This window comes from Aulonocara sp. 'chitande type north' Nkhata Bay, linkage group LG3 (genome assembly GCF_057382095.1).
Source record: "Aulonocara sp. 'chitande type north' Nkhata Bay isolate Kocher_YH1m ecotype deep benthic linkage group LG3, A_spYH_male_GT1.1, whole genome shotgun sequence".
Lineage (NCBI taxonomy): Eukaryota > Metazoa > Chordata > Actinopteri > Cichliformes > Cichlidae > Aulonocara > Aulonocara sp. 'chitande type north' Nkhata Bay.
Window position 1 is genome coordinate 2,359,177 of NC_141346.1, and position 25,076 is coordinate 2,384,252.

A 25,076-nucleotide genomic window follows, 5' to 3' on the forward strand; every position below is an offset into this window, starting at 1 on the left:
TGATTACTTCCCCCAAAAAGTAATCCCGTTACTTTACTGATTACTTATTTTCAAAAGTAATTAATTACTTATTTACTTTTTAAAAACACGATTTACAACCTGAAGAGGTGATAAAGCGATAGATCTTTCAGCCCAATTCTACTTTTTCTACATAATCATCATACAAAATGTAATCAAATGGAAAAGTCTCTTTTTTCCAATCCTCCTCCAATCCTCCCCTGATTGGGGAGGGTTGGAGCCCTTCTCTATAAAGGGGAGAGGAAACAGGAAGTGGGGGTTGTTGTTTTTTTAGTAGGACACTGGTGTAGCAGGGAAGCCTCGAAGATCCAGGACGAAGTGTGCACATTTTAACGGTAAAGATTTTTAACCTGGCTTTGCTTTTAAAATAATCTGAGGATGTTGGAGGGAGTGCTGGGAGGCAGAAAAAACCACTGGACTGGAGACTCTGTGCCCCTGAAAAGGAAACTGGACCAGTTTTGGGGAAGTTCCAGCTCCCAGGATGTGATGTGGAGACCCAGCCTCGAACAAAGTCAGGCCTGAAAAGGTGGGTGGCAAGCCTTTTTGAGGAAGCTGCAGGATTGATACGTTTTGGCTGCTTGTTCTTCCAAGTGACCACCTTTGCCCTGTTTGTAACCAGGCTAACAACCCTGACCGCGGTGGCCTTGGATTCCTGGCCAGAGTTGTCTTCAGCCAGTAGTTTGACCCGGAGAAAGAACAAATAAATCTTGTGCACCCCATTGCAGTGCGTGTGGTGGTTGGTTACTGGTCGATATTAGAGCTACTTTCGATTGCACTATATGTGTACTGTATCACATAACCTCTCTTCTACAAAAATATTTACATCGTATAGAACGGAAAATAAAAAAGCCTGGAATTATTTGCTCTCTACATATATGTGCATCAAATGACTACATTAAAATAATTCCATTACACAATTTGATCTCCTGATCTTAATATTCCTGAGGCCACACTTGTTTATAACATGCACATTTTGTTTAAAGGCTCTCATCTGTATCACCGACGGGTGTGGACACGGAGCGTTTTCAAATCTACCTGTGCTACTGTGGATGTAGTCTAAAGCTATTCCAGCGTGCAGCAAAGCGAGTGAAATATGCAACTTCATCTTATTCTGCACATCTTTTCTGCGAGACCTGTTGCAGTATTGATGGTCTTGTTGTGAAGGGTCCTCCCACTGTGTGTGGACTGAGTGCAGATGTGGCTCAGGGGTTGTGTGGAGATGCTGGACTGGTCTAAGATGACCGAAGCTTCCACTGCACATTCTGAATAACACAAATATATCATCAGATGTGCACTCAAATAAAATGTTAGCATAAGAGAAAGTGTAAAGTGTCACTTGGCTTATTACATATTTAAGGAAAATTTCTTATTCCACTCTGTCACACACCTGCAAATTCAGAAACCTCAGCATCGAATGTCCCCCCCAAAATTTGTCAGTTTTAAATTGTTGTGATTAGTTTTTAGTTTTCATTCTAAAACGAAAACAATTACAAATTTTGGTGCGTTTGCAAAGGTTGCATTAATGTTTTTACTTTACATCAAGACTAAATAAAGCTCTGTGGGCTTTTTATCGATACAATAAAAGGAGGAAACAAACTCTCTTCGGAGGGTATTTGAGTCTTAAACTTGAATCGTTTCTCGCAGCAGCAGGAATCAGAGTCTGAAAGCTGCCAGCTAGTTTCCAACACAATGAGGCCACTGTAATGGGAGACACTGAACAGACGGCCCTGGTGTTTCACTGGGATGCTCTCTGCACATTGCAGTGTGTTTCTTAAACTCACTTCATATCAAGCTCATTGGGTGTGTTGCAGGTTATTGTTAATTTTCCATAGCAGGAAATAAACTGGTCCGTTAATGGTTTCAACATGAAATATTCAAACACAAATATCTGGTCCACTGTTTGTGTGACTGAAGTTCCTCTGTGTGCATGTGGAGACATCTGATGTTAAATCAGAACATGAACAGGTTACAGGTGACATGAAGAACATTTGTCAGCCTCATCAGCTTCCTCTCTCTCAGCCCTGCAGGATTTTTAGCCTCCCATCTCCCTGCATCACTTCTTCGTTGTGTGGTTTCCTGCTGATCTGAGGACAGCTTATTGTAACTGAGTTTCGGCTCTGCGGGCTCTCCTGGTTCCTCTTCAGACTGCGACAGACGTCAGGGATTAAACACGATCATATTTAACATCAGTTCAACAGGGAATCATGGCTGAGTTCATCACACACGTCTTTAAAACACTTCTGTTGGATCCATGAAGGGCTGTGAGGTCACTAACAAACACATCTGTGGTTCCTCCACACTGACCTCACACCTCCCAGCTCCTGATTGGTCACTTCAGTCACATGTCAGAGTAAAGGCCCTGTCTCTCAGCCCTGTGTCTCCATCTAGCTGTTTATTATAAATAAAATGTGTTTATGTGGCACTTATCACAGATAAAAATCACAAAGTGCTTCACAATAATACCACAATAAAGCCTCAGTGCCTGAGAAGCCAACAGTGGGACCAACAGTGACCTCTGACCTGCAGACCTGAGTGCTCGGGAACAAGCACGAGCTATCCACAGGTCAGAGACACACTGATGGCTCAGTGTTTATAATTTCATTATTATTATCCTTTGTTTAATATTACAGCTATAATAACAGCAAAGTGTCTGTATTACATTTACAATAAAGTCTGAATAAATGAAATAATAAAAAATGAATCCACAGATGCACAGTTCATTATTTAAGCACAGAAGTCTTCGTTTTAATGACTCCTGCAGATATCACAGATTCTCATGTGTTGATGTAAATGGAGAGTCCTCTTCACACACTGAGGTTACACCTCGTTCCAAATGATTATGTAAATTGTATTTAGGTGTTACACAGATTACATATGTTGTTTTTCAGTTAAACCCGTGGATGGCATTGTGTCTCAGGACTCTCTGGGTCACTGACATCAGTCTCAGGCCCCTGTGATCATTAGTTTGCCAGCTCAGCCCAATTAAAGGATAAACTACTAATAAGGATGTTCCACATTATTAAGCAGGCCACCATTTTCAAGCAACATGGGAAAGAAAATTATCTCTCTGCTGCTGAAAAGCATGAAATAATTGAATGCTTTGGACAAGGAATGAAAACCTTGTCCAAGTGTGATCACCATAATGTTAAGAGATTTGTGGCTGAGTCCGAGCACACACGGGTTCGTCCAGATAAAGGCACTGTTGTGGATAGGCGTAGCTTTGGGTCACGTGGTGTCGGTAATAGTAATAGTGATTGCTATATCACCTGTTCACGGCCCGAGGGAATTTTTGTGAATGAGTGGGTGATGGGGGAGGTCGACTTTTGCTGACCGCTCAAGCTTGGAATGTTCTGATCAGTGTTTTTCTGGATTTTAAGGATTTGATAACAAATAAAGGAGTTTTAACCTGGAACTTTGACTTACGTTTTAAACGCGTCAACATTATTCCCCTATTCAGCTGCTCGGCGACTCAAAGGCTTGACAGTCGCCAATATTTGTCAGCAAAAATGTGCGACGGCAATGGAGCGTCCCGCAATCAGCGCTGAATAAACGCCGACGCGAGCCCACACACCACCGCCACTACACCCGTAAAATCGGCTAGTCTGACAGATAAGGAGACGACGGTGGTATGTAAACTGTGTTTTTGTGCTGGTGTTGTTTGTTTGAACGCAGTTTGGATTCTGACCACATGAAGATGTTGTTGTGACACGCCCACCGCTACGTTTGGTTTGGTGTGTGTGTGTGCTGTGTGTGTTGCCTTTGTTTTGGATTTTGGCATGCTGCTTATGTTGAATGCTTAAAATGAGTGGATCACAGGCTGCATCTCTTGGTGGAAAAACTGAAAAGGATAAAAGATTAATTTCTCTCACTGAGAAAGCTCTTGCAAACAAAATCGAAACCATCCAAACAGATCGGAAAAGGCATGTAAACAAAATGAAAAGTGTTATTATGTCTCTTAAAGAGCTAATGAAAGATGATAAAAATCATTCACAAGTTAAATCACAGTTTGAGTTAACACACCTGTTTAAGGATGCCAGTGCATTGCATGAATCTCTGCTTTCTCTAATCTCATTTGATGAGATTAAAACCCTTTCTGATTCTGATTCTGATTTGATGAGAAAGAAACAAAATACATGGTTCTCAAGCATCTCTAAATACAATAAAGGGTTTATGGAGGATGTTAACATATGGCTTTCTGAAACTGATAAACGTTTGGAGAGGCCATCACCTCACAAAGCACAGTCACAGGAAACTTCCCTGGGAGGAGAAGTGGAGGTGCGAGAGCACACTGGAAAAGAACCTCAATCACCTCTTAATCCTCAGAATGATGTTAATGATGACGTGTTGCCATCCGACAGTGTGTCAAATCAAGGCAGTAGGTCAAGATTATAACAACCATTCAAAAGCATTTAAGATTATTGATTTAACTCAACAGTTTAAAGTGGTTATAACTGCACCTGTAATAAAGGCTAATTGGGTACCAATATGTTTAAACATCTGAATGCAATATCAATATTAATTATTAATGCAATGATGATGATGATTATTAACAATAGCAGAAAAATATTTCTCTAATCCCCACATCAGTCAGACAACTACAGCTCATTCAGAACTCTGCTGCTCGAGTCCTCACTAAGACCAAAAAAGTGGACCACATCAGTCCAGCTCTGAGGTCTTTACACTGGCTGCCTGTCCGTCAGAGGATAGACTTTAAAGTCCTGATGCTGGCCTATAAAGCTCTGAATGGTTTAGGACCAAAATACATCAGTGACCTCCTGACCCAGTATGAACCTTCCAGATCCCTCAGGTCATCTGGATCCGGTCTTTTATCAGTTCCCAGAGTCAGAACCAGACACGGAGAAGCTGCATTCAGCTTTTATGCTCCTTATATCTGGAACAAACTCCCAGAAAGCCTCAGATCAGCTGAAACACTCAGTTTATTTAAATCCAGGTTGAAGACTCACCTGTTCTCAGCTGCATTTGAATAAAGCTCCAAATCTGCACTGTAACAGAACTACTGATTGTATCTACTGTTCCTTTTTTTTCCATTTTAAATCATGCTTTTTATTTGTTTTTATTTTTAATGTCTCTGTAAAGCACTTTGAATCACCTTGTTGTTGAATTGTGCTATATAGATAAACTTGCCTTGCCCTGTCTACTTTCAGTAGAAAATCGTATGTGCTGTGTTCAATGCTGTGGAAAAACGGGAAATAGAAAATCGTGATTGGTCAGAATTAGCCTGTGATAACTTAATAAAGGTGGGCTTTTACTTTAGTTTATTTAAATATTTAGTTTTGAATTTATCTGCATTGAAACTGAACATAATTTTTCTCACAGGCAGTGTTTTTTTAAGGTAGTCGTTGGAGAGGGAGGTTGGCTCTGGCCCCTCAGGCCCACCCACAAACGCCTCTCTGGGTGGTTCCTTTCCTCTTCCTGAATTTCCTGGAGTGGGAGTGGGAGTAAGTGGAGCTTGTTGTTGGTGTGAAGAAACTGTAAGTTTGCTTTGTTTCCTCCTTTAACAGTTTGTCTTTAGCAACTTTACTGTTTGTTCAGCTCGTGTTTGATTTCTTCACACAACAAACTGTGTTTGTATTTCCGGTCTCTCCATTAAAGTCAGTGTGTAATGTTTTCCTGGCTAACATCAGCTGTGTGCAGCTTAGTTCCAGCGGTATTAACAGCCCTAATGCCGCATAACTGCCGTCATCAAGCAAAAAGTAATGTCTTCGTGTTCTTCTATACATTTGTATCGCTACGTAAAGTGCCATAAAACTCGGTACGCTTGAGCTGCCCGCCATTTTTTCGAAAAAAAAAAAATCCCCGGCCCGCTATGAATCCCGTGATAGGATGTGCCAAGAAGTATACACTCCACCCATGCTTCAAATCCGGGTGCAAGGGGAAGGCGTTTGAAGCAGCGTTAACTGTTACGTAGCTATCAGAGCAGCTAGCAGTCAGAGTATGAACTCTGTAAGCAGTCAGCTCGGTCCAGGACATTGTTACTGACATAAAGCTGCTCTCTGCAGCCATGTTTGACCCGCTGCTTTGTAGGACTACAGTAATGGAGGATTTGGAGGCTGAACTCGATTCTGTGACACTTTTTGTAGTGAACTGATGAAAGCTGTGTCTCAGATGGATGTTAGTCCAACCCATCAGACTCTGCAGCTCTCATGTGCACATGAATGATTTGTGTTTCCTCTGCAGGTAGAAAGTGTGTGTGAGCTGAGCAGCATGGATCAGTGTGAGGACAGAGAGGAGGGAGCCCCTCCCTCTAAAAGCACTCTGTGTGGGGAACATGAGAGCCAGACCAAAGCTCAGAGGTGAGACGACCATCTCTAACTGTCCATGACTCTTCTCCATGTCACAGCTCAGCACTCACATCACTGCTCCATCATTATTCACAGGAACCAGCCTGGACCTCCACCCAGCTCTGGGTCCTTACAGAGTGACGTGTTGATGGATGTCATTAATATATTTGAACAAATAGTTATCTGACAAAATTACATTAAGTTCTTTATGAAAATGTATAAAATTTTATCCGTTTTTACAGTTCATATGTGAAGATATGGAGAAGTGCGAGGGCCACATTAACAACAAATTGTGATTGATCATTTTGAGATTGAAGTCAAAATGTGGAAATTACATTTTTTTAGTTTGAGACAAACTGCCATGGCTCCTATCTGGTCGTTAAGTGATGACACGACGAATCCTACTTCCGGGTCTAAAGTAGTCTGCGTTTAATATGGCTTTTGTGTTGTTAACATGTTTTGTATTTTCTTCTATTTGATCTCAAAAAGCTCCTAAAACAGTCAGTGATCACTGCTGACCTCCCTCGGCTTTTATTACCGCTAATCATTTATTTAAGCTCAGTTTTTAAAACCTTAGGATGTAACTACAGCCCAGCCCATGCAGCAGTATATGAATGACTAACCTCGTATTATGGATGGATTATCTCAGTTGTTCTCCTGGCTGAAGTTTGGTCCTTTTACAGCATCCTGCCATGCGATTACATTTGTCCCTGACCACCGAGAACACTCACGTTAACTTTTATCCAGTGGAAAAAAAGTTAGCTTGTTTATATTATGCTAACATAGCTGTGTCGCTAGCGGTCACGTAGCACATCATTATATACTAGCTAGCCAAACTTCAGTAGCCCTACAAACGTCACTGCTGTTTAGTTTTCTGTCTTCATTTATGTTGGAAGTGATAGCAGAGCTGTACGTTTGAATTTGTTTCCAAAACCCGCAGTCAGGACATGCTATATTGTATTTAGATAGAAGCTAGCGAGCTAACTTCCTGCTAACTTCTAACTCCGTTAAATGTCATAAATTCCGTTTTCATGGATGCCTGGATGTTAAACTCAATTGTTACACCTGGTAGAGCAGAACGCTGATTATTTTATTAAAGATGAAAGACTTTAGACAGTTTTTCAACTCTCAGTAATGCCACAGTGATGGTTTGATATATGGACCTGCAGCGGAGTTTAGGCCCAGACACGGCTAGTGACGTCAGACTGAACAACCGGATAGTCTATAAAATGATTTTGTGTAGATGAGTTGGTGAAATCATTCTTCAAACTTGCAAACTTGAAATGTATATATGTATTACTCGATGGCTGATTAATTTGTTTCACTTATCTACACATTTAGTTGTAGAGGTTATATGAGCTGTGGTAGTTGTTTGGTTTGTAACAAATGTAATCTCCACATATTGACTTTTTTTCTCAAAGTGGGCACTACTTTTTTTTCTTTTTTTCATCATACAGTGAAGCTTTATGATGAGGCTTTATTGAAAATTTGAGTTTTTATTTTTAGGATCCATCAGAGGCTCAACCCTGAATCTGAACTCAGCTGTGTGTCCTTAAAAAGTCACTGGTCAGCAGATCGTCCCATTAATTTTAAAGTCCAGCAGGCGTCTGCTGCAGAGAGGTGAGCTGTTAGTAACATGAACTCTTTGATATCAGTTTGGTGTCTGATTTAAATGAACTGTTTGATATTGTTTCCTGGTCTGACCTGCTTGGTCAAAGTTCAGCAATCAGAATACAAGGGCAGCTCTGTGAATTAGTCTAAATATTAGACACAGTGAAGAAAGCATTCAACTTTTATTTAATTTTTAAAGAATATAAAATTAATTCCTTTTTTGGTTAACAGCTGCTAGTCTGTTCAGCAGCTTCTAAAGACTTAAAAGTGTCTTTAATGTTTCATTTCATGCTGATCTTGCTCTTTGTCCACAGGATCCATGAAAGATTACACTCACCTGAACCTGATCTCAGTGGTATGTCCTTTAAGCGTCATCGGTCTATGGATCCACCATTAAACTTTAAAAAATGGGGTATTTCAAAGACAAAGTGAGTGAACATCGGTATAATTTATAATTAGATTAGGCACTTCCAAACATCTAGCAGATGACTTTGGTGTGTTTGTCCCGTTCCCCCCCTGTCCTCAATTTCTGAGTCATTTGAGGAGTTTCAGTATCTCCAGTATTTGTTCAACACAGCAGAAAAGGCAGATTGCATGTACTATAATTGAGGAACCAAACAAAATAAGTGAGGAAATTAACATGTTCTATAGTAATCTGTATAAATCAAGAACTGAAAAAGAAAATGCAGATATCTTTTTGATATGATTAAAGACCAGGTAAGAAAATTGGAAGAGGATGATAAAACATGGTTAGAAGAAGATTTGAATATATCCGAATTAGATACAGCTCTAAAACAAATGAAAGATGGAAAATCGCCTGGAATTGATGGTCTAACGATTGAATTTTATAAAACCTTTTGGCAAGACATTAAAGATTTGTTATTTAATGGCTTTTTGGATTGTTTAAAAAATGAAGAACTATCCCCAACAACGAAAACAGGATTAATAACCTTATTACCCAAACCAAACAAAGATTTACAAATGCTAGACAATTGGAGACCCATAACACTTTTATGTAACGACTACAAATTATTAGCCTTAGTATATGCGAATAGGCTTAAAAGCATCTTAACCAAATTGATTGATGAGTGCCAATCAGCGTTTATTAAAGGAAGGCAGATTCATAATAACATAAGATTAATATTAGATATGATTGACTATCGATCCTTTATTAATTCAGAAAGTTTAATACTATTTATTGACTTTTTTAAAGCATTTGATTCAATAGACCATCATTTTTTATTTAGATCTTTAGAACTTTTTGGATTTGGAAACAAATTTTGCAAAGTGATCAAACTGTTCTACAAGCAAATTTATAGTTATGTTTCACTCAATCCAGGCATAGCATCTAGGATAGACATATTCTGTGGAATTCGACAGGGTTGCCCAATTTCTCCAAAATTATTTATTCTTTGCACTCAATTAATGGCTTACCTCATTGTGAACCATTCAGACATCGAAGGAATAAACATTTTTGATATTGAACTGAAAATAAGTCAGTTTGCAGACGACACAGTAATATTTTTAAAGGATAAATCAATACTCGAGAAAGCATTGAATGTCATTTCAATTTTTTCTAAAGCTTCAGGCTTGTGTCTGAACCTAAAGAAGTGTGAACTTTTGCCACTTTATGATTGTTTGGAAAATAGCATGAGGACGATTCCAGTGAAAAATGAAGTCAAGTATCTAGGCATCTATTTAGACAAAGACATCAACACTAGAGAATCAAAAAACCTAAAAGACAAAATTGATGGCATGTCCAAAACACTAAATCATTGGTTGACGAGAGATATTACAATTTTTGGACGCAATCTATTATCCAAATCAGAGGGCGTCTCAAAGATGGTTTATCCAGCATACTCACTATACATTACCCCGAAAAGCATTAAAAAGATTAACTCTATAATCTATCAATTCATTTGGCGCAATAAAACACATTACATTAAAAAATCACAACTTGTCAAAGATTACGCTAAAGGTGGTATAAAGTCAATTGATTTTCAATCAATGGTTGGAGTATTTAAAATAAACTGGATAAAAGCCTTCCTCTTGAAACCTGACTCCATATGGTTCCATATCCCAAAAAATATTTTCAAAAAGGTGGGAGGGTTGGATTTTCTCCTGAAATGTGGTTTTGATATATTGAAGTTGCCTGTGAAACTGTCAGAATATCATAAGCAGGTCTTGTCTTATTGGAAGATGGTGTTTGCCCATAACTTTTCACCACATTGCTCCACCTTGTGGAATAACAGGACAATTACAATTAATAAGAAGTCATTGTTTGTTGAAGAGTGGTTTGAAAAAAACATAATCTTTATAACAGACTTACTTGATGAAAGGGGTCAGTTTCTCTCAGTGGGTGTTTTTAATGCGAAGTTTAACATTCAGTGTTCCCTTAGAGAATATGACAAGGTTTGTAAGGCAATCCCCTTACCTCTGTTGAGTTTGATTCAAGGTTATTTGTATTACTCTAAGGCACAAATTAGTCTACCTTCTTTACATCTAAACCAGATTCCTTTGACGGATAAAAACTGTAATAATAAAACCATGAACAAGATATTTAAAAACAAATTATTTCACGACTTTAACAGTAACACAAAACTAAAAGGGAGTAATGTTAAAATAACGAACAAATATACGCACTTTTTAAAATGGCCTATCCCCCCCAAAGTCAAAGAAATGCAATTTAAAATAATTAATGGATATTACCCAGCAGCTGAAATGCTTAAAAAAAGGTTTGGGTTTGAGGTAGAGCCATGTGGATTTTGTTCACAAAAGGTGGAAAGTATTGATCATTTGTTTTTTTCCTGCTCAGTAACAACTGACTTTTGGCAAGGTTTAGTAGACTGGTTGAGTATAAGAATAGATGGGATGACCCCACTGACTCTAACACAAGTTTTATATAATAATGGTGATCCATCTAAGGAACTGTCCATGCTACACAAGGTGGTGATAATTATGGGCAAATACCACATACACAAATGCAAATGGCAAAGTAAAAGACCTTCCCTAACTGTATTGAAAATTGAACTAAAATCTTTTTTGTCATCTTTAGAATTACTGAGGGATTCATGTAAAGAGGCTGCTTTGATATGCGACAATGGGACTCTATCTCTAACCTTTTAATGATTGTGTTTTTGGTGTACTAAGTAAGCCACATGTATGTTAAAGTGTTCACAGAAAGGAAACTGTTATATGTCATAAGAATGGCCTTCATATATATATTTATGTATATGTATATGTGGGGGTTTTTTTTTGGTTTGTTTGTTTGTTTGTTTTTTCTGTTCTTGCTTTTAGTTTTCTCCTATTTCGTTTGGTTTCTTATTCAACCTTTTCAAGATGTTGTTGCACTAATGTTGTCTCCCAACGAGAGATTGTAATATGTGCATAAATTTAATTAAAGTATGAAAAAAAAAAAAAAATCTGTTGTCTTCCGGTATTTTCTCTGTAAGCGACCTTTCCTCGACCAATGAGATGAGCGGTAATCTGAATTGTCATACTCGAATTGTCATAAGTGTGCTGTCAGCTCATTGGTCACAAAGCAGGAGAGGGGCTGGGAATTATGTTTTCCAACAAAGCGTTAATTCCATAAACATTTATAGACTACTTTTGATTCTCACTGTATTACGGGACAAAGTGCGTCCCTTATTAGCTCAATACGGGACGATTCCGTTTTTAAAGGGACGGTTGGCAACCCTAGCCGGAATTTTATATTCATGCTAGCGTTCACGGCGTTAACTACACATTTAAAGCGTCTAACAAAAACAGGCACAATGATGACAATAACTGAACTAAAATCACAATCAGAAACATCAGGTTGGCTAAATATACATTATATGTGTGTTTTACAGTGTTAGAAAGAAATGACACCCACCTCTCCCACAGGGGAATTGTAGAAAAGGGGCAAGGCCAAGGGGTACACTGTATTTATAGGGTTACACCAAGGAAGAAGAAGAACAATGAGGAGGGGCTCAGATAAGGAATATAACTACAGGCTTGGAGGTCCTAACAGTCAGGTATGAAGAACACATTTTGTGTAATTATAACAATGTGTAATTTATGACACAGCAATCTGTCTCTAATATTTAATGAAATGTGCTGAAGATGCTAATAATTAGTCAATTTTGTGTTAAACTAGTCTTTAATATGTTGTAAAAACTTTGAATCTCATGAAGATTTTCACATCAGTGTGCTTTATAATGTGCTAATAATGAAAATGATGCAGGGCCCTGAACACATCATGTGTTAACGCCTTCACTCAGAGCCTGCAGTGACCACAGAAAGTGTGCAGCTGATAAATGAGGGTCCACGTCCTCATGCAGACTGACAACAAGAACAGGGTTCATGAAGATAACAGAGGCAGCTTCAACAACGTCACATGTCATACAGCATCTGTAATCACAGCCTCAGAGGCCACAAAGCGAAGCAGACAGGTGCATCCAGGTGTAACCACCGCTAAAGTTCACATTTATCAGTGTTTACCTTTGTGTTTGTTCATGATTAGTGCAGCCGCCCTGTTAACTGAGCGTGCTCTCATCATTTTAATGCTGTGGTGCTTCAGTACAGACCAGTCATATAACACAGTGGTACAGGGAGACTCCTCTGTGTTTGTCTGACAGAAGAACATCAGCTTCATCCATCACAGACTCGAGGCTGGACCGCCTGACTTTAACAGGAATCTGTAGCCTCAGTGCTCCACACCAGCAGGTGGCGCCAACGCACCGGTATCACGCCCTTTCACCTCCGACAGCGAAGAAGAAGTGGTGGAGTAAAAGAAGAAGAAGGGAGCGCAGAGCTGGAGTTAGCAGGTGAGGAGTGTCCCGGTTCTGTACTCTCACTTGACGGTTCTGGTCGTGTTTGCGGTTTGGTCCGGTTCCCAGCAGCGCTCGGTTCCGGTTCTGGTTAGCTGCAGCTAGCTGCTCGTTAGCTCTCCGTGCTAACAGCTGCGTTAGCCTGTGTGCTGCTAGCTGTTAGCACCAGGCTGTCGTAAATAAGCTTCCATTATCGGACAGAGACGCCTGTCAGTCACACCTGAGCGTGGCGTGACTCCAGCCCGGTCACTGCACAGGTGAGAGCACCTGATAGGCTGATGACGACTGGCAGGGTCAGTGTGAGAGGCTGTTTGTTCTGGTCCTGATCAGGAGGTGGGTTCGTGTTGGTTCCTCAAGGTGCTTCTGATGTTGGGGTAGATCAGTGTGTCAGCCTCTATAATCCAGATGTTTGTCACATGTGGAGTCCAGCTGTAGAAGTGTGTGTGTCAGCGGGGAGCTGGTTCTGATTGGTCCAGGTGTTCTCCTCACAGTCACGTTAAGTGTGGAGGAGGCCTCGTGTTCATGTTGACTCCACCACAGCCTGAGGGCCCTGCAGGAGCCTCTGATGCAGACACGTGTGCACCTTTAACCCTGCGATGGTTCCTCGGAGGATCACGCTCAGTGGCTCAGGTGAAGGATCCACAACACCTGCTGCTCCTCCTCCATGTTTAGAGTAGGAAGCTGAATACAGATGTTTCCACACTGTGGAGCATCTGAAGTGCAGATGTTTGAAACACGCTTTCTTGTACTTTAGACAGAAAATGTCGAGCATCGAAGTCGTCCTCACTAGAACCTGTGACTCACACACTGCCCCGCCATAAAGGAAATGCCTATACTGATGTGGTGTGCAGGTGTGGCTGCCTCCATTATGAAGACGAGAGTCCTCAAAAACACAGAGTTACAAAGAGTCCCTGACCTACGTGTTCCTGCTGAGGGACTGCAGGTGGAGCTCACAGCTAAAGCTGCTTCTTTGTTTTATCATCAGGGTGTCATCGAGGTCTGTTGCCATGGAGGACCATGCTGACGTTGCCATGGAGAACAAGACAGAGGTCCCAGCCTCCGACGCCCCGTCCTCTCCTGACAAAGAGCCGGCAAAGCCCGCTGCGCGTCAGCCACACCGCCGCACCTTAGGGAGGAGGGGCCAGAGAGCAAAAAGGCGGGGTCATATAGAGAAAAAGCGGGGTCAGAAATCGAAGAGGCGGGGCCAGGAGGACAAGAAGGAGGGCGTGACGGTGAAGAGGACGTGGAGCGGCGGGAAGCGCCGTTGGGACAAGAAGCATTACTGCGTGTTCTGCCGACGGCCACAGGTGAAGATCGCACGCCACCTGCTGAGGAAGCATGCTGACGAACAGGAAGTACTGGCTGCCAGCACCCTGCCGACAGGCTCCAAAGAACGCCACCTGCTGCTGGAGCACCTGCGCTGCCGAGGCAACTATCTACACAACATCGAGGTCAGTTTGTGTGTTTTACCGGTGTGTCAGCTACCGGTCAGTTTACCTGTTTCTTTCAGGTGCCTTTAGTTGTTACCTGTGCAACTAAATTAATGTACATTTGTCATGGCCATGGACTCCTGCCGTATCGAGGAGGAGAGATTCCAGAGTCTACGATGTCAGTTAATTAGGAACTGCCTTTTTCAGCTAAGAAATATCTCCAAACTGCAAACATTGTTTTCTAAATGTGAGTTAGACATGATTCTTCATGCTTCTATGTCTTCTCTCTTAGATCACTGTAAGTCTTTGTCTTTGAGCAAAAACAATCGTGACCGTCTCCAGCCAAGACACGTAAAAGAGCATTACGTTAGGGGTTCACATCAATTCTAGCTTGAATAACACGATATCGATTCGTTAAAATCCTGAATCGATTTTGGCTGAAACACATATTTGATCTGTTCTGACGGATCAGAACCAGTGAGATGTCGGCTTTCTCACGAACACGCCATCAGGTGAGAAAGCCGCCAGCCCACTGATTGTGATGCGCTGACGGGTGCGCGCTTTGTGTTTACGTCTTTTTTTGTGTTCGATTCTCAAGATGCAGTTTAAGTCAACTTTGGTTGGAGAGACAAAACCATCAAGAAAAGAAGATCCAAACTATGCTTCACATCAACATCGTCATGAATTCCCTCTTTGGGGACTTTGGCTGTTTTGCTGCCACCACGATAAAATCCCACTTCATGCACAGCTCTCTCTCTGTGTTGAAGAACAGTTTCCCATCTAAAAATCTGTTTTCTGCTTTATTCACTTGCTTATTACGCACAAGACTCATTTCTGCTGTTCAATACTGAAGAAATGTAAACTTCTTAAAATGCCAAAACCCCTGGCTGTGTCTGTAATCGTCTGTAACTTTGCTCTGCTGCACGTCAGCAGCATCAGGTAATGTTCACATGTTGATTCGTGACTTTCTTTCATTTTTGATCTACTGCAGAATATTTTTAACTGCTATAAAATCTCAGGCCAGAAAGTCACCTTCATGTTCTTCTGTTTTATCCTCAGGTTCTTTGACACAAAGACATCTGCTGTGATAAAGTCTCACATATATTTTATAGATATAAAAATGGTTATGTACTGATAAACAATCAGAATTATAATTTTTCTGACTGTCTGAGGCAAAAAATCAAATCGTGGATCGAATCGAATCAGGACCTTGTGAATCAGAATCAAATTGATTCTAGAAATCAGTGATGACACCCAGCCCTACAGTACACCAGTGTCACACTCATTACACTGGCTACATCTTAGAATTCATTTTAAAACCTGACCTTTACAGCTCTGAATCATGTCCTGTCCATATTACTGATCTTTTAGAGCCTCACACTCCCTCGCGCAGCCTCAACCTGTTGGTATGTTTGAACCTGAGGGGACAGATCTGAGCGGCGTCCCCCAGGTTGTGCAGTTCTCTGGATTCCCTGGATTGTATTTATTCTTTTAAACATCATCTTAAGACTAATTTGTTTAGACTAGCTGAGTATTTGATTGTGCTGTTTTATGTTTATCTGTTTTATATTATTCTGAAGCACTATGTGGTTTTTGTCCTGTGAAGAGTGCTATAAATCAATGAAGTAAGTAAACCAGGTGGTGGACAGCAGAGGGGGAGGGGCCCATCAGGCTGAAGGACCAGGGTTTGTTAGTCCGTGGTACCTCAGAGGCAGCCAACAGGTAGAGGCCAAATGAGACGTGGCTCAGGCTGAAGGTAAACCTCAGGTGTGGGAGCAGTTTGGAGAGGTTTGGACAAAGCGTGATTCAGGAGGAGAAAGCAGTGCTCCACCTGCACTGTGTGTAGTTTAGGTGGAGTGCTGCTGATCAGCTGAGGACAAAATCAGACAGTGGAAGGAAACTGTAACAGTATTTCATTCAGCATGAATAACTGTCTGACTGCATCATTTTCTCATCAGAGAAATGTAAAGTGTACTCAAAGTGTAAAAGCAACATTTCTGCGCCTCTGCTTCCTTACACCGCTGCATATTTGTTTCAGTCTGAGACACTCACTGCAGTCGTGACGAGGACCAAATCCACCTGAAAAGTAAAAGGATTTGGCCCTGTTCACAATGTCAGAGTTTTAAGGCTCAATCAATAGATTTCGAGACTGTTCACGTTGCTCTTTTTTAAAATTATTATTATTTTGCTAGCTATCAAACGCGCAGGATAAATGATTGTAATGCAATAAAGCAACACTACTACAGCAGCAGTAATGTGAGTTACCTCCCTCAAGTGGAAGCTTTAAACGTTACAGCCCGATACAGGGGCGGATCTGCAGGGGCGGATCTGCAGGGGCGGATCTACAGGGGTGGATCTGCAGGGGTGGATCTGCAGGGGCGGATCTACAGGGGTGGATCTGCAGGGGTGGCGGCAGCGAGCGAGAGACAGGTTTTGAGATGTGGAAGATTTGTGATGCTTAGTGTGGAGTGTATAGTTAGCGTGTTGTGCAGTTGTTGTTGTGTGTCAGTGAGGGCACTAATGAATGTCACAAAGGCAGATTGCAGTGTAAAGACTGTCTCCACTGTCCACTTGCTGCGGTCGGGCCTGCAGGTTTTTCCCTGTGGTGGCTCCTCTGTCTGCTGGTGGACAGACACATTTTCTTTACTGACACAAATAATTATTGGGGCATCTTATTGTTAACTGGTTTTAGTTATAGTATTTTTAAGTGATTGTACAAAAAACAGCCTGCCAGATGCAGTGGGTGCATTTTTAGATAAATAGTTGTATATAACTTTGTTGTTTAAAATATAAGTTTTCAAAATGTGCAAGTTGTATTTGCAAGTTATGAAAATAATTTTATGGTTTTTACAGTTAAAAAGAAACTGCTACTAGGATTTTATGTTTTTGTGTGATTTCAGGTCAGTTGTGTTACTACAGTTTGTCAGTGAACACATATCTGTAAATTCAGACACGTGAGACTGAGCTGAAGAGAATGATACCAAACAAGGCAAAAAACATTTGAAGGTGAAACACAAGCTTTCTCTGAAAGGTGCCTCTCCTCTCCCTTGGAGATGGGGCCTCCTGGTGAGGTGTTCTGGGCATGTCCCATCAGAAGACCCAGGACACAGTGGGGAGATTATGGGTGGGAATGTCTTGGTGGTTCCCAGGGCCAACTGGAGGAAGTAGCCAGGGAGAGGGAGGTCTGGGCTTGCCCCCAAGACTCGGCCCCAGATAAGCAGAACAAAATGAATCAATGGATGTATTTATAGCAGGAAGTCACATAAACAGTTGCCTCAAGCTTTATAGTTTAACTTAAAGATGCTACAATAACACCTGTGTTTACCTGTCTGTTACCGGTGAGGTTTTCTGTTCCTTACAGGTACATTTACTCCGCCTCCCTGTGTGTCCTCAGGTGATCCGGCAGGGCACTGGTGAGATTGTGCCATGGCGTCAGCCCTCTGAGGATGTGGATGCGAGGAACTACCTGCCGTGCCCATTGTGTCTTGGATTTTTCCTTCGTGCTGACCTGTGGAAGCATCAGGTGTCGTGTCGCAAGAAGCTCGCCATCAACCCGTCCAAAGCCGAGGCGAACGCTGACCCCGCCAACGACGCCACCTCTGGTTCCACAAGTAAGTTGCCCTGTGATGTCACCAGAGAGGACATACCTGAGGATTCCCTTGGTGAGACTGCAGAGACCGGGACCAAACAGCTTATGACCTCTGACCCAAGTGTCGATCAGAACACGACCTCTGACCCCGCTGTGAACCGAGCCAGGAAACGGACCAGAGTGCAGGCAGCAGCGTCGCGGCTCCTGCCGATCTCCAGTGGAGCGTCTGAGAGCTGCAGTGAAATCCTGCATCGCATGAACCAAGATAATGTGTCTTACGAGGTCAGCTCACCTGTCTGTCTGTGCACCTAACACTATCTGCACTCTCTGACCTTTCTCTGTGGTAACTGGCTCCTCTCTGCCTCCAGGTGAAGTCTGATTGGCTGATCTGTAAGTATGGCAACAAGCTGATGGGGAACCAGGATAGTGGTCAGAGGAGGTACGACTACGTAAGCCAGAAGCTCCGGGAACTTGGCAGGTTGCTCCTGGCCGCTAAATCCCTTGACTCCGGCGTCCAGAGCCTGCAGGACCTGCTGGCCCCAGGTCGCCTCAGCCTGGCGCTGTCCGCGGCCAGGAAGGCAGCGGGAAACAGGTGGAGCCGCCCTCCACTGGCGGTGAAAACAACACTAAAGACAGTCTGTGAGATTGCTATTGGAGAGAGCCTGCAGGACGGAGACTGGGAGGCTGCCGCCAAGACCACCGACTTCTACCACATGCTGGGCCGGGAGTGGGACAACCTGGGCCTGCAGAACCCAGATCCAGGTGAGACCACAGTCCAGCCCCTCCTGCTTAGTTTAGCATCTTCAGTAACGTCCAGTAATGTTTGGGTTAGGAAGAACCAGGATGTGACTGTAGTTTTGGATTTTCAGCTAGAGAAGTTTGGATCCCAAAGTTTGTGTTACTGACCCAGTTTTTCTCCTTTTCCAGCTGCTACAGATGGAGGAACTAAACCAAAGAAACGACCTGTCCAGATAAGACTGGACAATGACCTCAGACAAGAAGGTGAGTCCACACCTCGCCGCAGGTTTGGATCAGTTCCCGAACTTCTAACTTTATAGAACCAGTTGTTGGAGCTGTTTACCTATCTGTGCCCACCTTTGTTCACAGTTCTGTCAAAGAGCTCTAACAAACCAGTGACCTCTGCGATTCCACCTGAAGCCAGAATGCAAACATCTGTCTCAGGTGAGTCCACCTGGATTCATGTTACTACTTTGACTTTAGCAGATTAGTCTCATCGTGCTCCAATTCTGTTGGTTTTTCAGTCCCTGTGGCTCCCAGGAAGGTCCGACGGCGGCCGTGGTCCTCTGCAGAGAAGGAGGCCATCTGGAGGCAATTAGGAGTCCATGTTCTGGTCCAGTCCGTACCAGGTAAGGAGGTCTGTCAGCGCTGTCTGGACTTAGAACCAGTCCTCAGGGGGCGGCACTGGAAGGACATCAAGAACCAGGTTCACAACCAAATCCAGAGCCAAAAGAAGCAGCAGTTCCACGCTCAGATGGAACTCGAGAAGAACCAGGATCACCAAGACCAGCTCCAGAACCAGAAAAAGCCAGAGCAGCAGCAGTACCAGCCTCCAGTCGATGAACAGGGAAAAGACCACCGTCTGAACCAGAAGAAACCACCATACCAGTCCCAGATGGACCAACATGATCCGGATATTTCTCGGAATCAGAAGAGATCACAATACCACATCAGCATACACCACCAGGCCCAGGATAGCATCCAGAACCAGAAGAAACAACAGGAGCACGCCCAGCTGGATCACCAGGACTATCTACACAACCACAAGAAGCAGCTGTGTACCCCTAGAGTGGACCACCAGGACCACAGCCAGGTCCATAAGAAGCAGCTGTATCAGATGGACCAGCAGGCCCAGCCCCTGCAGACCCTGGACCAGGAAACGTCTCTTCTAACCATCACAACCTACAGACCTGATGGGTCAAATCGAGCTCCTGGACATTTGCTGCTTGAGCGGGAGCACAACATTACAACCTACCCAGTTCTGCACAGACCACCGGGACCTCACATGGACCAGCTGCTGCCCAGAATAGACTGGGCCGAGGATGCTCCAGCCCCGAACTATCCTATCAGCAGGCCACTGGGCAGGACCCTGCTACAGGATGTGCCCCCAGGAGGACCACCCTCTGACCCACAGTCGGGACATGTACACTTCTGACCGGTCCAGGTCTAGAGGACTTAATGATAGGTTGGCCCTTCTCAAAGGGTGCATATCAGATTTGGTAGTAAAAAGACCTGCTTTTATGATAACACATGTAAACCTTTCTTAGAAGGTCCTTGGATTTCCTGTGTGAAATTAGTATTTGCCTCCTACAGGACTATATACCCTATACTATATACCCCCCCCCCCTCCCCCGTATGTTCTGGCAATTCCAATGGGTCTGGTTCTGATATGTCAGTCTGGTCAGGAGATGAACCTGGATCCTGGTTGAGGTGCTGTTAGATAGGTGAAACAGTTCAGCTGTGATGTACCTGAGTTATACCGACTACGTGCCAGTGCCTGATCTTATTATAAAAGGCGGGTACCAAAAACCAAAACCAGCACCTTAGTGGTCCAGTGTTGGCCTTTGATGTTACCTGTTGTGGGAGGAGCTCCTGCTGAAAGATCACAGATGGTAGCGTCAGTCGTCAGATACTGTCTTCCATAATCGGAATTTGCCCCAAATGTATCTTCATAGGAAGATTCATATGAAGCAGCCCACAGCTCTACGTCTTAAACCTGTAGAACGGTGGGCTGGTTCTCTGAAGACGCTGAGGCAGAACCAGCTCTGTGTGAAAGAGCAAATGAAGGGATCAAGGCCCTTTGCCCTCATTTAACCATAAAGGTGTTTAAAGTTCTCTGTATGTTTAGTGTATGGTTCTCCTCACACTCCTCTGTGTGATGAGCACTGGGGCACAACCCCTGACAGAGAGGCCAAACAGGTGGTTCTAAACGGTTCCTGCAGGTCCCTGGGAGTCCTGGTCTGTGGTGGTCCTGTGATGGTACCACTGCATCCTAAAAATAGCAAGTTGTCATGTCACAGGCTTATTCCAGAAAGGATGACATTCATTTTGACCTCAGTATTCTACACACAGTACTGAAGAAGCTTCTCGGATGAGAGGTGAAACGTCTTCAAGTAACTTAAAGAAGTCCAGACGCTTTTCTTTGCAAGCTCCTTTGACTACACACAGTACTCCAAATCAAAATTCTTAAATGTTTATTAAAATGTTTATTAAAACATTTAAGAGAAAAATATAACACATGCACAGGTATTCTCAGCCTTTGTTAAAATATGTTGTTCAAGCACTTTTTGTCCGCAGTTACAGAAGATCAGTGTTGGGCAGGGTTTTAATAGTTTTGCACGCACACATCAATGAAAACTAAACACACTTTTGCTATAAAGTCAGTTAATTTTAGTTTTGTGAACACTCATTACAGTTGTAGTTATTTTCCTTTTTATTTTTATTTCCGCTAACGAAAATGTTTTTTCACTTCTAGTTTTCGTTAACGATAATGACCTTGGTGTTGGGAAGGTTACTTTTAAAACGTATTCCATTACAGATTACAGATTACATGCCCCAAAATGTATTTTGTAACATATTCCATTACGTAGCTCAATGACAGTAACGTATTCTGAATACTTTGGATTACTTAATATATTATCATGCTTTTTACAACTATGTGAATGTACTATTGCTGTGTGATTTATTACTATTACTGAAGATCCACGGCTATTTACGGATGAGAAGTAAAAAAGAGCCGCTAGGTGCTAAAAAATAAAGCTTAGACTCAGACGTTAGAACAGGCTTCTCCCCGCAGCACGCCGTGTAATAAATACTCACAAAGAAAACGGCAGTCGTTACAACTTATGTCTAAAAATGCATCATTTCACGCATCGTTAAAACACTCGACTCCGGGTAAAGGACGCGCAGCTGGAAACACTTCACGCAAGTCGAGCTGCCCGAGATTCACAGAATTTACAGAAAATGTTACATTTTTGTGATTTATATCCTTATCGGACGATAGAATTCTTATATCGGGATATGAGATTTTGGTCATATCACACATATCTGACTAATGCGTGTTCCGTGTCGGGCTCGTAGCCAAAAAAATAGCTTTACTTTGTTGTGTGGGTCAACTTTTCTTGCGAGAGACAGAGAGAGGCGTTGAAAGGCTGCTCCAACGGAACTTATAGTTTTCGGAGGAAAACACGAACACGGTGTACAGTCGAGTCTTAATAGCTTACTTACAACTGGGCTCGTCAGGCACTCTTCTTGGCTGAAGTGGTTATTATTATATTTACATGCTTCCAGCTCCTGTTTTTGCTCGATGACAGCTCGTACTTTTCCTTTTTCTCCCTCCTCGCTCACAGACACATAACGTGTATGGCAGTCCATTCTCCCTGCAGCACGGACTACACTGCCCATGATGCTACATTCTTTAGAGCTATGCTTGTAGCATTCTGCCTGTTAGCTTAGCACAACAACAACAACAAAAAGGCGCTCTCTCACCCAGGAAACACACAGTCGCAGAGAGAGAGAGAGAGCGTCGCCCTGTAACCATGGCAACCGTAACGCTGCCGCCTGGAACAACAGACCGTAGCTGTCAAACAAAACCCAAACAGTCCTGACCCGCGACAATATGAAACAGGAAAGTACCGCAGTGTAATCCATTTATTTCAACAAAGTAACTGTATTCTGAATACCACCTTTTTAAACGGTAACTGTAACGGAATACAGTTACTCATATTTTGTATTCTAAATACGTAACGGCGGTACATGTATGCCGTTACTCCCCAACACTGCAGAAGATGAACCTTCTCCCAAGCTCAATGTCCAGCACACTTTTGGACCAGGTTATGTCTCATTCGTCTTTTCCTTCAGAGAGTCCTTCACAGGCCTTTGGGCAAACTCCAGGCAGGCTGTCGTAGCCCGGTTTCCTTTAGCACCTACTCGCCTGAGCCCGCCTCTGTTTGTGTCGTGCTCTATTACATTTGAGTTTCACCTCAATATGTGTGGGGTTGTCATGGGAACACAACCAACATCCCATGTGTCTATGTGCCACAAACACAATGGATGACATTGAGGCGATGGTATACCCGCTGCTTGGTCTGTGGGTGTTTGTCAGACTCGAGCACCATGATGTCAGTTTGTAGGTGACCCTTGTTGCCGAGTTTCAGAAATGCCAGGTTTCATCTAACTCGTGATTCATCTAATGACACCGCTGGCTGGCCAATCGGGGGCTTTTGATGTCACATTTTTAGACTGACTCTGCTCGGTTGGAAAGCCAGGCCAGCATTTGCTAAAAAAGTACCTGGTACCAGGTACTACTCCCTGATGGAAAGCCCTAGAAACTAGGTTGAGCTCAGCCGAGTAGGTACTAGATGAGAGGCGCAGAAGATTGCCCAGATTGCAGACATTACTGACAGACGATCAGTGTGCACAGCTGAACAAACATGAGTGTCGGGGCTGTGAGTACTTGTGTCCATCTTATACTTTAACATGGACAGTCAGCTGACTGTGCAGAGGTGAAAATGAATGTCATGGAATAAAGCTGTAACGTGACAACACGAGGAACACTGAATGCTTCCAGGATGATGTGCAGAGATCATCTATGATGTTTCTGTGTCTCCTGCTCGTCTCCCTTTAATCTGTCTTCATCCACCCCTCAGTGTTCCTGCTGTCCTCTCGTCTTGATGTCCCTGCAGCTCCACTTTATCACCACTAGATGGCAGACTTCTCCCTGTTTCTGGTCCCTGTTAGAGGATAAGAACATGTTCCAGTCCAGACTGCAAGCTGCTGCTTTTTCCTCCACATGTCGCATTTCTGATGTCCTGTAGAGTCGCTGATCCACAGGTGATCGATCCACAGCTGTGTCCTGCAGGAGGAGCACCAGCTCAGACACTGGATGGCAGCAGGAGGCTCTGTGTGTGTTTAATGTGTAATAAAAGTGTCTGTAACTGTCCGGTGATGGAGCCCTGTCACGCTCGGTCCTTTTATTTCATTATATCTGTTTCAATAAACGCGTCCCCGCTCTGTGACGGTTCAGACTCGTGTTCTTCAGGAGCTGTAACTGTTAAGAGTTAAAGGTTCCACCTGCACAGGTTAGGATGATGTGCGGAGCAGATGGAGACACAGAGGCTTTTATTTATGCACAGGAAACAGAGTTGTGTTATTCATTATGATGAGGATGATGATGGTGTGGCATTAAGAAACATGCAGAATAATCATGATAAGACCAAGTTTCCACAGAGACGAGGTCTGAGTTTGGACCTCAGCACGGCTGTGATAGAAGAAAGTTGGGCTTAAGTCACTGCAGCATAAACACATAAATAAACTGTGTTAATAAAGCAGAACACGAGGACCTGTCTGCTCTACTGTGAAGTCGATCTGCAGGTTCAAACACACCTGAGCTACTCCCAGAGAGGATCCAGCCAATCATGTTTCTGGTTTGTGATTGGCTGAGCGGTCGACAGCCGCCGTGGTTAAACAGACTCGGTCTGTCTGGACTCAGACTTGCATCATCCTCTCAGCTGTCACACTGTTTCAAGCTAGTGCACCACTGCAAGCTTAGCTATCGATCACTGATACCAATGCTGATACTTCTAACTTATGTAGGGCAGGCGGTGAGTTGTGACATCATCATCATTTTACCAGTTCTGAACACATTTTAATGATCGCTCAACAACTGGGACTTCACCTTTCCACAGTAGTTACCACAACAAAACGCACCCTTCAGCTTTTATTTTGAAAGTTTTTCTGGGAGATGTTCCTGTCTCTGAAAGACTTTGGTTCAGCTTCTGTTGTTTAAATGTGCTGCAGGCTGCAAAGACACGTTTAACACATTTCACTGGTCTTCGTGCTGAACGTAGAGGATAGAAACACAGTATTGCAGTAGTATTGATCCCACACCAGCGTGGTATCAATGCTATGGATATGTGGATCGATCCGCCTGCTCTAACCAGCATGATGTTTCATAAACACTTAGACATACTCTGTTTCAGCTCTGTCATGTTTACTGAGCAGAGTGCATGATGGGATACAGCACTCAGGTGGCCGTGAGATTTGAAACTGGACAGACTACAGTGATACTGGTGGAGGCTCTGCAGTCACTGGGAGATCCAGCTGTTTATCTGATCCAGTCATATGATGATAACATGCTTTAAAGATAAAGCTTTCATCCTGCAGCTACGTCCCACGTCTAGACTGGACTGCTGCACTTCTCTCTGGTTGGGCCTTCAACACCCGTCTCTCCATCGCTTCCAGTCAGTCCACAGTGCTGCTGCAGGTGCTAAAACACCACTGCAGTTTGGCTGATTTA

At 43.1% G+C, this 25,076-nt stretch overlaps 2 protein-coding genes across 7 annotated transcripts; both read left to right on the top strand.

Moving 5' to 3' along the window:
- The first annotated feature begins 5,440 nt into the window (after nt 1–5,440).
- Nucleotides 5,441–11,403, top strand: LOC147333471 (uncharacterized). Its single transcript, XM_086267780.1, has 4 exons — nt 5,441–5,510; nt 6,217–6,332; nt 7,827–7,940; nt 8,246–11,403. Exons 2-4 carry the CDS (start codon nt 6,244–6,246, stop codon nt 8,361–8,363), a joined length of 321 nt encoding a protein of 106 aa, XP_086123906.1. The 5' UTR covers nt 5,441–5,510; nt 6,217–6,243; the 3' UTR covers nt 8,364–11,403.
- Nucleotides 11,404–12,612: 1,209 nt separating this feature from the next.
- On the top strand, nt 12,613–23,793 carry LOC147333472 (uncharacterized). 6 transcript variants are annotated; one of them, XM_086267184.1, is made up of 8 exons: nt 12,613–12,739; nt 13,728–14,193; nt 17,534–18,043; nt 18,130–18,523; nt 18,689–18,763; nt 18,869–18,943; nt 19,024–20,971; nt 21,005–23,793. In XM_086267184.1, exons 2-7 carry the CDS (start codon nt 13,750–13,752, stop codon nt 19,932–19,934), a joined length of 2,409 nt encoding a protein of 802 aa, XP_086123310.1. In that variant the 5' UTR covers nt 12,613–12,739; nt 13,728–13,749; the 3' UTR covers nt 19,935–20,971; nt 21,005–23,793. The 6 variants fall into 6 exon arrangements, with proteins under 6 accessions (XP_086123310.1, XP_086123321.1, XP_086123331.1 ...); XM_086267195.1 differs by having other exon boundaries at nt 17,567–18,043; XM_086267205.1 differs by having other exon boundaries at nt 12,638–12,739; nt 17,567–18,043; nt 19,024–19,128; nt 23,428–23,793.
- Nucleotides 23,794–25,076: the final 1,283 nt, after the last annotated feature.

What these genes read in the sequence shown, in the direction of transcription:
- LOC147333471 (XM_086267780.1), top strand. Translation starts at nt 6,244, where the DNA reads ATGGATCAGTGTGAGGACAGAGAGGAGGGAGCCCCTCCCTCTAAAAGC. An exon ending in AGCCAGACCAAAGCTCAGAG is followed by an intron (nt 6,333 to 7,826) that starts GTGAGACGACCA and finishes TTTTATTTTTAG; the next exon opens with GATCCATCAGAGGCTCAACC. An exon ending in CAGGCGTCTGCTGCAGAGAG is followed by an intron (nt 7,941 to 8,245) that starts GTGAGCTGTTAG and finishes CTTTGTCCACAG; the next exon opens with GATCCATGAAAGATTACACT.
- LOC147333472 (XM_086267184.1), top strand. Translation starts at nt 13,750, where the DNA reads ATGGAGGACCATGCTGACGTTGCCATGGAGAACAAGACAGAGGTCCCA. An exon ending in AAGATAATGTGTCTTACGAG is followed by an intron (nt 18,044 to 18,129) that starts GTCAGCTCACCT and finishes CTCTGCCTCCAG; the next exon opens with GTGAAGTCTGATTGGCTGAT. An exon ending in AATGCAAACATCTGTCTCAG is followed by an intron (nt 18,944 to 19,023) that starts GTGAGTCCACCT and finishes TTGGTTTTTCAG; the next exon opens with TCCCTGTGGCTCCCAGGAAG.